Raw genomic sequence first — 12727 nt, 5'->3', positions numbered from 1 at the left:
GCTATGAGTTGGTTCTGACTCGATGGCACCTGATGACAACAACAACAACTGCGGCACTGAAGATAATGTACTGGACTGCAAGGTGAATTTGAACTTCAAGATTGGCAGTTCAAATTCACCAGCTGCCCCTCAAAACCCTATATAGGGTTGCTGAGTCAGAACCGACTCCACGACACTTAACAAGAACACTGATCAATTACTCCTGGTGTGGTGGTATGTGATACGCACAGGACTACTAACCACAAAGTCAGCTGTTCAAGCCCACCAACCATTCCTCGGAAACCCTGTTGTTGCTGTTACTATGAGTCAGACCTGACTAGAAGACACTTAACAACAACTGATCAAAATTTTAGGTGAAAAAAAGTAAAAAGTAAAAAATTATTTCAAGGCAACAAATAACTGCCTCTTTTATTTTCATTTAGCCAAAACATAGAAAGGAAAAACACTGGTTCCCCAAACTTTAGCTATTTTGCCACAAAACAGTGACTTCATTTCTTATATTCAAATATTACAGTCCAATTCCAAATTTAAATATTATCTTGCAACCTGGTTTTAATTACAGTATAACACAAAGAGTTTTAATTAGTTTTAAATTTTAATTCAGCTTTTATTCATTTCAATTACCTAGTTGTATGGCCCACAAAACTTTCTAATTATCTCTAAGCCCATTAATGGCAACTTTCAAGCTGCAGTTTGGTTATTTTTCAATGTATTAAATCGCCAGAGAAAAAATAAGCATTACATACCATAAACCATAAATATATTAAAATATACTTAATTGGTTATGATGGGTCAAATAGGCTTGTACTTTAAAAGTTAATGACCACATCTGAAACGGCATTAAAATATTTTTTTCAAATTAGTATTTCCTCTCTTCAGACATAATCAATATGATATTTCTAACTCCTCTTCATCTCCAGTCATTATGACCCAATTTAATGTTCACCATGGCATGTTTAACTACATAGAATTTTCAATATTCTCTCCAGGAAAAAAACACCCTGGACTATTTCCCCTTCTTGAGCCTTCTGATGTAGTAAAATACCCAATAATCTTCATATACGAAGAGGAATGAAAATACTGCTCCATGTATTCTATATAAGAATCTGTTTGCCATCCCCATGTCCACACCAGCAGCACACCTAAAAGTCCACAAGCTGCAGTCTAATACACCAGTTAGACCCTACAAGGAGGCTTCAGTAAGTTTGTGGAATGGAAACAGAAAACACAGAGAGACGTGACAGAAGTAATGTTACATTGTGGGGACTGAAATCATTAAGATGAAACATATTTATGAACTGTTGAATGAAAAAATAGATCTACTCTGCAAACTGTCACTCTATTCACAATAAAAGGGTTCAAAAAAAGTTTGTGGAAAAGTGGAATTAAAAGATAATGGACCCTCAGAAGGCTGGAAATAGAAATACCTTATGATCCAGCAATACTTGGTATTTACCCACAAGAAATACGAGCCAGATACATACACACCAATGTTCATAGCAGCACTATTTACAAAAGCAAAAAGCTGGAGACAGCCTAAGTGCCCATCAACTGAAGACTGGATAAACAAACTGTGGTACATACACACAATGGAATAATATGCTACCTTGAAGAACAAGGAAACTGCAAGCCACCGCATAATATGGATGAACCTTGAGGACATTATGCTGAGTGAAATTAGTCAGTCACAAAAGGAGACTGCATACGATCATTATTGTAAAAGATTAAGAAAAAGAACCCACCCTAAAAGGGGGGGAAAAAAATTCTATATATATTTGCTGATCACCGGGATATATGGGATAAAGTGAGGGGAGGGAGAGAGGGAAATAAAGAGCACAGGGTAGGGAATGGACACAGGATAGTTTGGGTGCTGGGGGGGTGGGGAGGGGGCACAGGAGGGCAATACACATGAAGGTGGAGGGGAATAGAAGAACAAGGCAGATAGGAGTTAAGACATGTTTGCATGGGCTAAGTGGGACAGAGGTAAATGATGATGTATGCACAACCTTGGAACAACAGGGCTCCGGAATACAGGGATTGAGGTATGGTTTGAATGGGTAAAAGAGGGGAAATGCTAAGATGCTTGGCTGTCTTTTGAATCTTGCTTTCCCTTGCCTACCATTGTAAAATAGACACTTGAGGGAGAGACAGAGTAATAGTCAGAAACATCACAACAGAAAACGTGTGAGTCCGTCTTCAGCCTGTAACTGATAAGAATACCTTAGAAGGGGCTACAACTTGCCCAGTGAAGGAGGCTTCCTGTGGAGCCTTTGCATTGCATAAGACCATAGGTAGAATCCTGAACCCCAGCCAGAATTGTCTGAGATGGGAAATTTCCACTTGAAAAGAAAAACAGACCAGCCTGGAGTGGCTAGAAGGCCAAAAGATACTTCGTGAAAGAAAGACCGGCAAGAAAAATCAAAAACAATAACAGAAGTCTGATTGACTACTACAAGAACAAGCAAGCTGTTTGCTCAGAAGCCATCAAGGCAAGTGGTCGGGTCCCCTAAGAGCAAACCCTCTTCCAAGACTAAGAATCAAGGGGAATACACGAGCAGGAATGTGGTCTGGATGGTGACCACGCTGGTCACCAATAAGAGGGAGAGGGGGAAAAACAGCAATGAAGTTGGGAGCTAAGTCTGAACACATTCAACAGACTCCTGTGAACCTGGGTGGAGACCTGGATGCTCAGTAGTATGGCAAGACCCAGGGACTCCTGGGTTCAGAAGCAGTGACATGGCCACAGAGGACTAGAGCAGAAAGTGAAGCATCCAGCTGATATGAAGTGGGGGGAAGATGCAAAATAACACCCATACTTTCAGATAGTACCCACTTGACCTGGCTTCAATGGCTAGATGAGCAGAACTCAACTAGAAGAAGAAAGAAGAGGGGAAAAAACAGAGTAACCTGCTACAATATGATGAACTTTACCTATACTTATGGATGTAGTAGCTCAAAAAACAGGCAACAAATCTTTACAGCAAGGATCACTCCCACCCCCTCGGTACACAGGGTTGACAGGGCCAGGCAACTTAGGCAAAGGTAAGAAGTGACTGGCTTACAAGCTTCTAAGAGGGAGCCTAGTTCCAGATGGGGAATGGGGGGGTGGGGGGGGAGGGTAGAATCTTCACTGAATGGTTTTCAATGTGTTGGGAAGGGACTAATGAAAGGAGATGGGTATAAGACTCTTGTGGTACAATAGTGAATAATTACTATCAGGACTGACTGTGAGGGTCGGAAATGTAAAGATAGATGTTTTGTAACAAAAAGAAGGGCGTGATTGATTTTGCAGCCCAGGAGCAAGGTCCCTGGGACCATCAAGTGAGAAGAGAGGAGTTCGGAACCCTACCCAGAGAAGCAGTGATGCCAGAAATGGAGGCAGAGATGATGACGTGGACAGATGGAGCAGCTGGGGACACTGGACTCAGGGAAGGAGAGGGGCTGTGTGCTGATGACCGGAAGGCAGGTTTGTAGTGTATACCCTTTGGTTGGTTGATGATGCATGGAGGGGATTGTAACCATAGCAATGATTTACGATATACGATATACGATAGGATGAATGTAAAACTAATGTTCTCCCATGTAAACTATCACATAATTCACAATAAAACATTAAAAAAAGAAAATTCTGTCCTTAAAAGGAAAGCCAGTTACTTGCCAGGGCATATAAGAATCAAAATCAGCAGAAAAGTAGTTTAGGAGAAAATAAATGTTTCTCTTACATTAGCTTAGTAAAGAAGGATTTAAAATTTTTTTTAATTTAATTTAAAAAAACACAATACATTCCAAAGAATTTTAAAGCTGGCAGATAACTTAGCAATTATCTATAAACCAATGCCTCTTATATAGACCAATGCCTCTTACATACACCAGTCTCTCATATTAAAGAAAGGCCAGTCTTTCTTTGTGTGGACTTGGGGAAACATGTTTTGTTATTGAGGTACCCCCAAAAGCAAAAAAGTGGGCCAGGACACCTACCTGGCAGTTCTACCTGCTCTGTGAATGTATGTGTTGGCATCCTCTGGACAATCAAACTGGAGAACCCAATTCACAGCCGGGAAATCTGTACAAAGAAAATGCCAGTGAAGAAATCAATGTCAAGATCTACCCTGCTGCACACTTGTTTTATTTTACAACCATGCTCACCAGGGCTTGCAGCCATAACAAACTGATATAACATCTGTGAACGCTATTAAAAATAAAATTAATTGCACATACCGAGAGATAACAGACACGTCTGTCCTTTGGCAAAGTGAACTAAAATGAATGACAGTGTTTGAATGAGAAGATTGCTTCATATCTGATACAGAAGAGACAGAGTGCTTTATATCAGACAGATAATGAAATACTCTGATACTGGATCATCTAAAAGGACCACTTCTGATGGGCTCCTAGTGAACTACAAAACGGGCTTCTAGATTTAAGCGAAGGTTTACTTCTCCTGCTACTTTCACCTCTATTTATATTGATGATCTCTTTCCAGGTCCCTCTCACCATTTCCTAGCAGTTAATCCATACATATTTCCAAGCACTGCAGTTTCCATTCATTTCCAGAGAATCCTGCTCTCATCTCCTTTGATCATTACTGGATTTTACTGAAAGCATTTCAGATCAATTTCTGTCATAGAGAAAAAGGACTGAGCATTTCCAAAAAGACACTGGGACAAAATGATACATATGACATTAAAACTATCACTAAGTCATATAACCCATTCAAGAGGCTTAAATTTTAGTGGGGGAAGTGGGCAAGGAAAGCAGAACTGAGACATTAAGAGTCTTCCTCTCTCTCAACTTGAAGTAACCAGGTATGTCAGAAGCAGCTCATGTTTCAGGACTGCAAAAAGAAAGTAAATTGAAAGCAGAAATTAAACATTAAGGGCACCTCTCTTATCCCAATTGAGTATCCTGACAGAGACCGAAAGTTTTATTTCAGGGAAAGGCTGCAGACACTGAGACACCAAATAAGAGTAGAAGGCAGAAACATCAGCCTTGGTGAAAACAGGTATTACATCAAAGCCTACCGACTGTCAGGGAAGCCCCTGAGCTGACTTCCTTGCTGCTGCTTGCTGTTGTTTTTAAGTACCATCAGGTCAATTCTGACTCAGACAGACCAATGCAACAAAGTTGTTGTTGTTGTTAGGTGCTGTCGAGTTAGTTCCGACCCATAGCGACCCTGTATAGGGTTTCCGAGGAGCAGCTGGTGAGTTTGAACATCAAGCTTGAAGTTCAAATGGCTCTGCAGTCTGGCATATTAACCCACAGCGAAAGTACAACTACCCTATACGGTTCTAGGCTGAAATCTTTATGGAATCAGATTGCCAGGTACTTCTCCAATGGAGTGGCTAGGTGTGTTCAAACCATTAACCTCGCTGTTAGCAACCAAGCATTTTACCACTTGTACCACCAGGGCTCCTTGAATTCCTTGCTAGGCTCCCAGGAAGCCAGCAGTAAGGCATTCATGAGTGCGAAGTATTGTTCTCTGGAGAAACTAAACGTTCAATGAGGAAAGACTAGGACACTGGAGTCTTTCACATAATGATCAACTCTGTCCAGACCATACAATGAAAACCATCAGTCAGGAAGTCTTACTCATGTACAAATTACTTGAAATAAGCTTTTGGGTGTCTCATTCTTATATATAAAATGACATCCAATTAACAAACATAGATAAAAGCTTCAAACATGAAAGACAGGAGAAAGAATCAAAATGGAACTCAGGAGAAACAGAAACATTGTGGAGAGAAGAGAACTTAGAAAACAAGCATAACATCTTCAGAGAGAAAAGCAGTAATGGATCCATCAAGCAAGAGAGCAAGAAGCTGTAGGAAACAACACGATGGAGTTGTTAGAACTTAAAAATAAAACCATTAATAGGAAGGTTTAAATATAACATCAAAGAAATCTCCCAAGAAGAACAAGAAAACAAAGAGATGACTAACAGGAGAGAAACAATAAATAGGAGTATTATAAGAGGTGAAATACTTGTTCTGGAAAGAGAAAATAAGAAAAATCAGTAGGAAGGGAGGGAAGCAGTTCAGTCTTATAAAGAAATTGTATAATGAGGCAATTAGCGCGATTAAAATGCAAAAACAAAGTATAAGAAGGAAACATCCTTAGTATATGACATCCACCAGCAATAATAATGAGTCAAAATAATGTAAATATTTAATTTTATCTAACCAAAATCAAGACATTTGTTGTTGTTAAGTGCTGTCGAGTCGGTTGCAACCGACAGCGACCCTGTATAGGGTTTCCGAGGAGCAGCTGGGTGAGCTTGAACCGCAGACCTTGCAGTTCAAACGGCTTTGCAGTCTGAGTACCAGAAGAGAGCTGGTAGTTAAAGAGTTGGTGGTTAGAGAGGTAAATCTTCAATGATCAGAAAAAGAACCCACTAGGTTATTTCTAAACTTGATAAATTTAGAAATGGCAATATAAAAATATCAATTTGAAATATGAAGCTAAATAACAAAAAATAAATAAATAATAGTAGATGCTTCTGGGAAATGATGACAAGTAGAGCAAGGTCTGCTATGGTTCATTAAAACTTTGACTTTTTAAATCATGTGGCGCTGTACGATCAGCACTGGACTGTGAACCACAAGGTCGGCAGTTCAAACTCACCAGCTGCTCTTCAGAAACCCTATGTACAGAGTCGCTATGAGTCAGAACTGACTCTACGGCACTTAACAATAAATAACAGCAATATATTGTTTATTAAAAATAACTAGAAAAATTAAATTAAATTTTAAAAAATACTAGTGGGTCCTAAAGAAATTCTTGAACATATACATAAGAGAGAGCTTCAAAAAATTCATTGCATAATTTTTAGAATACAAAATAACTAAAAACAGCTTAAATGTCCATTATAATTGAAATAGATAAATAACTATACAAATAAATTCATACTATGGGAAAGTCTGGAGTCCTGGAGTGGCACTGTGGGTTAATGCACTGGACTCCAAGGTCAGTTTGAACAGCAAGGTCGGCAGTTCAAGCTCACCAGCTGCTTCTCAGAAACCCTATACAGGGTCGCTCTAGGTAGGAACGGACTCAACAGCACTTAACAACAACAACATGGGAAAGTCTACATAAATAAATTGGATCTTTATGCATCAACATGAAAAGAATTCAAAAGCAAGTCACAGACTACTCCATGTAATGGAATTGGTTATGTAAACATTTAAAACATGCAAAGTAATACTACATACCGCAATTAGATTCATTCACTTCAAGTAAACGTTTTCATTAAATCAACTAGTGAACTACCAATAACCCTTTGGTCAACTATGGGGTGCTTTTATTGGGGGGGGGGGAGGCTAGTTTAAAAAGAATAGGAAGTATCTGAGACTAGCCTTCAACAGAACTTCCAATGTTTTCTTAGAATTTTTATGCTATAGGTAAAGCCTATGAATCCCTTCCCAGAATAATGTTTCTAAATATATAATACGATCAAAGAAAAATATAATCAAATATAAATGTCAACCTTTCAAATAAGTGTCCCATACTCGACGGCACATAACAACAACAACAAATAGCAATATATGTTGTTGTGAAGTGCCAGCGAGCTGGTTTGGACTAACAGGAACCCCGTATAGGGTTTCCAAGGCTTTAAATCTTTATAGGAACAGAAGGCCTCATCTTTCTCCTGACGAGTGGCTTGTGTGCTCGAACTGGCAATTGTGGTTCAAAGTCCAATGCTTATTCTATGAAGCCACTGCCCTCCCATAGTCATGTCATATACTTGTTTATTAATACATTAAATAGTATGATCTAGTTGTAAGTTTAAAAACCATCCTAATAGCAAAATACTAATGAGTGTAATATTTCATGATAGAATTTTTGACAGCAAGTGGAAACAAAGTAAAAGGTATTACCAATACGACTGTGGTTTGTTATTTACATTCATAATTGAAGGAATGGCTAAATTTCAATGGAGGCTGGATGAATCCCTGAAGCTACTGTCCTAAAATAATCGTTAAACCTTAAATCAGAAATATTCCCTGGAGGTTCTTCAAGCCAAACAATAGTTTAGCATAATGAATAAAAAAGGCCTGCGTTGAGCATTATGTTTGAGAACTATTTGTACAGGATCAATGAGAGAATGGTGCCACGGTAGGATTAGCACTGTACAGCGGCTCAAGCCCACCAGCCACTCCTCAGGAGCAAGGTAAGCCTTTCTGTTGCGGGAAAGATTGACACACCCTTGGAAGCCCACTACAGGGTTGCTGTAAGTCCGAATCAACTGATAGCACTTAACAACACAGGGGATCACATTAATAACAGTAGCTCAAATGATTAGACAGGAACCCTAAGGAGCAATGAGTCTATGTTAATGGGAGAGGAACAACTCAAAAGGAGGGTAAGAATGGCTGCACAACTTGAAGAATGTCATCAATGTCACTATGCTGTACGTGTAGGAACTGTTGAGCTGTGTAGATATTGCTGCATATGTTCTCAAAAATAAAACCAATAATAAAAAAAAGGAAAGCTAAATTTCAGTTAAGGTTAGTGAAAATAGGATTTTTTTCCTGTCCAAATTTATAGACCCTCTGACTTCATGAGTGATTTGTTCTAGAGGTGAGAGCCCTCAATTGAAAGGAGACACACCAACTATCTGACAGTGAAATGAGACAGGCCATAAAGATGAACTCAACTACACTGATTAATATTGGATTTCTTCAATTTAAAAAAACCCAATCAATACATGATTATTATTATTTGTTCATTCTGAATGGCTGGTGCAAACCTTTTAAAATTATTTAATGATTTAAAATAAACAGCTCTGACCCTTCAAAGGGATAAGTGTGAGTTCAAAATTATTTGTATTTAAATTCAAAAAATCAGTATGATTATTAGAGACAGGCGAAAGCACATATAACATGTTTCAAAATTATTCATTCAAACAGGCGGCCTGAAAGGGTAACAGATTATAAGGCTGAGAAAATAGTCTTGAAAGCGTTTTTAAAATATTTATATCTAGTTATTATCTTCAATCACAAGTCTATCTACAATGACTGAAAATACTGAAGCATTAAGCAGTGAACTAACAGAATGTCTGAGATATGCTTTAAAATTCTCCAAGAGAGATAGAAGAATGGAGATCATGAAAAAGGTAATTGTAGAAACCGAATGATTTGAATATTAGGAATCATTAGACTTGATTCTCTTTTTATATATGTTTAAAATTTCCCATGATAGTTTTAAACAACACACACAGTAAAATAAAGTGATTGAAAATTCAAATTAGTATTCTTTGCTTTTTTCACTAGTTTTCACCTCTACAAAGCTATTAGTTGTAGCATATTATCTTTTAGCTTTTTGCAAGCTTAAATCGATTAAATATAGTGATTTTAAAATAAGCATAGGAAGGAGTATAAGACTTAAAGAGAACAGGGCAAATACTGTTAACTGATGGTACATGGAAGAGATTATAATCACTGAAATGAAACAAAATTTGTTTTGTAAGTCTTCACTCAAGTGAAAATAAAAATGAGAATGGCTTGGAAATTATAGGTTTCACTGTTTCTTACAAAATATGTCTAAATATCAACCCAAAAGTTTTTAATTTTCAGAGAAATGGAATCAAACTTATTTAATTGTGGGAAACAAAATTTTTAAAAACTACATGGTTAAACCTTCAATTCTCCTTTGATGAGGCTGTAGGTGCCTCAGGATTCTACAGTGCAATTATTATCATGAAACAATAAACAGTAACTACACAGAAGATGAAGATATTATGGAAATTTTCACGAAACCCAAGGTACATACTTAATGTTGATCACCTGTTAATAATTTACGATTTTCTTTTCATGCAAAAATTAGAGGAAAGAAGAGAAAACCCAAGTGTTTGAATTCATAAAAGACACCTATTTTATTTACAAGCAAATTGTTTCCCACAATCATAGCATATACCCTCAAAGAACGCTTCTTACCCAGTCCCCTGGCTGCAATATCAGTAGCAAAGAGTATTGCAGCTCTCTTGCGAACAAATTCATTATAAACTTCCATTCTTCTCATTTGCTGCTGCCGACCATGGAGGGCAAGGATAGAAATACCAGGACGTAGCCGGCAGAACACTCTGAACAGATACTGAACCTGGGTATTTAGAAAAGAACAAAAAAATGAGTGTAGCAATTTCTATATGGTAGGACTAAAGTAAGCATAAACATGAACAGCAAAACAAATTAAGAAGCACAAGTACATGAAGGGGCTTTAAAAAGTTCACGAAAAAATTCCATTAACTTATAATTCCATTTTTACACAAACTTTTGGAAGCCACCTCGTATTAAACAGAGTTCATGAAAACTTTCTGCAATCTGCATCCCTTGAATGAAGACAGACCTTGAAATCTTGCTCTTTAACAAACTAGCTGAGGTTGAAGAGGTATTAAGAATAAGGTCATGAAGTCATCTCTAAATAGGCTCTAGTAAGGAATTTTAAATTTATTGTAATTTCAATGAAAAGTCATTGAGGACTTTTACACAAAGCAGTGAAATATTTGTTTCCACTTTTCAAGGGCCATTCTGACTATAATGTGGAAGAACTATATGCAAGAAAAGTGAGGAAATGAGAGGACCAGTTAGGAAGTGCAGAGAAAGAGAAATGCAGCTAAGACTGCACTATAGCATTGAAGGTATTACAAAGCAGCAAAACTAATGAGATTTATTGGTAGATCAGATATTAACTGAAGAAAAGAGGAGAATTGAGAATTTTATCATTTATTGAGTTCAGAAAGAGTTGGAACAGATCTAGGAATAGCAAATCCTAGCATCTTAAATTTGAGATGCTTTGTAGACCCTCAGTTGGGAATATACAGTAGTCAAGCAGATATGCAAGTCTGAAGTTCTGGGTGTGCAATAAGTCAGTATACTGTCCAGTATACTAATGAAGTTTAAAGTCCTGGAACTGAAGAGGATGCCTAGAGTTACTAGAGATGGGAAAAAAGCAAAGTACACAGGTCTGAGATACTCCAAATTCTAACAGTGAAGAACCTAACAAAGGAGGTTAATACTGAGCAACCAAAAAGCAAGGATTACAAACAGGCTAAGGGAGCGTGCAGTCACAGAAGTCTAAAGAAGTGTTGCAAGGTGAGAATAATCAACAGTATCCAGAGATTCTGAGGCCAAATAATATGAGATGGTAATCTATCGCTGATTCTGGCAAGGTGTTATCTCTTGATAAGGGTCAATTAAGTTTGGGGCAAAGGAGAGATAGAAGATGAGAAAGTGCATGGCTGATACAGATGACTTCAGAACTAGAGTTTATCTACTAGGAAGAGCAGAAAAAAGGTGACAGTGATGGTAAAGGAGAATTTGTTTTTCATTCTTAATATAAGCAATGCTAAGGAGCTCTGGTAGAGTAGTCGTTATGAATTGGGCTGCGAACCTTAAGGTCAGCGGTTCGAAACTACCAGCCGCTCCGCGGGAGAAAGATGAGGCTTTCTACTCCCGTAAGGATTTACACCCTCGGAAACCCTGTACAGGGTCGCTATGGGTCGGAACCGACTCGACGGCACTTAACAACAACAACAACAACAACAAAGAATGATACAGAGAAAAGGAAATGCAGATGAAAAGGGGAATGGTTGTATTAGCAAAGGCCTTATATAAATGAGCAGATGAGATCTGGAGCACACAAAGGGTTTGTCATAGATAAAAGCAAGGACTTAATACACTGTGGTGGTGGTTATGTGCCGTGGAGTCAGAACTGACTCATAGTGACCCTGTACAGGGTTTCCTAGGCTGTAAGTCTTTACGCGAGCAGAAGCAAGAGGAAAAGCAAGATTATTAGATCACCAAGTAGATACTGTAAACGGGAAACTCAACATTGCCTAGGATCCAGATACCAAAAACTGACCTTGGAAGCCCAGTGTAAGTGCACAGCTGCTAAATGAAAGACTGGTGGTTCAGACAGCCACTCTGAGGAAGCAGTCTGCTTCTGTAAAGATTTACAGTCTTGGAAACCCTATGGGGCAAATCTGCTCTGTCCTACTGGGCTGCTAGGAATTGAAATGAGACTCTACAGCAAGAAGGGTTTGGTTTGGTTTCTTTGACTGATACAAAAAACTCCATTTGTATCAATGTTACATTGATATGAAATGTAACATTTTGAAAATCTAAACTAGGTCATAAAAAAAATCTGAACTCATTTTTTACATGGTAAAATGATACAGAAAAACTCCAAACTCTGACAATAAAAATAGAGCACAAACTAGAAATAAACTATAAATTTATCATGCTAGCTATTTCAGAAGTTGTAAATCTAGAATCAATCTACTATACGCTAACATCTATGTCATCAGGATTCTGAAATATAGTTGAGGAAAACTTTCATATAAAAATCAAAATAAAATCCTTTTTCCTTGAAGAAAGAGACCAAGTTTTCTTACAAATCTCAGAATCTCTATTTTCTAGCACAATGATGGTGTTCAAGAAATATTTATTAACTAAATAAAAACATGAGTCACCTGCTAACCTCAAGGTCAGCAGTTCAAAACTACTGTTTCACAGGAGAAAGATGAGGCCTTCAGCTCCCATATTTACATTCTCGGAAACCCTATACAGGGCCACTATGAGTCGGAACCGACACCACAACACATAACCACCACCACTACATAAGCAAAAGAGTACAGAAGAATAAGAGGAAACAGTTTATTCTAAAAAAGGAATTAAGAGTATCAGAAAAGGGTTCTCCATCAAACAACTCAAAGGTACACCCCTGCACACCT

The 12727-nt window shown here is 38.0% G+C and overlaps 1 protein-coding gene across 1 annotated transcript in view; it reads right to left on the bottom strand.

Annotated features, from left to right (window-relative positions):
• Window positions 1-12727, bottom strand: part of DDX10 (DEAD (Asp-Glu-Ala-Asp) box polypeptide 10) — a 336305-nt gene that overhangs the window by 300876 nt on the left and 22702 nt on the right. Inside the window, exons 8-9 of the mRNA XM_006833802.1 lie at window positions 9933-10095; window positions 3979-4063 (exon numbers count right to left, since the gene is read on the bottom strand). Coding sequence (XP_006833865.1) covers window positions 3979-4063; window positions 9933-10095 — 248 coding nt within the window. The remainder of the gene's footprint in view (window positions 1-3978; window positions 4064-9932; window positions 10096-12727) is intronic.

Source organism: Chrysochloris asiatica, unplaced genomic scaffold (genome assembly GCF_000296735.1).
Source record: "Chrysochloris asiatica unplaced genomic scaffold, ChrAsi1.0 scaffold00008, whole genome shotgun sequence".
NCBI lineage: Eukaryota > Metazoa > Chordata > Mammalia > Afrosoricida > Chrysochloridae > Chrysochloris > Chrysochloris asiatica.
The sequence above is the reverse complement of the archived record's forward strand: the minus strand, read 5'-3'. Positions and strand labels throughout refer to the sequence as shown.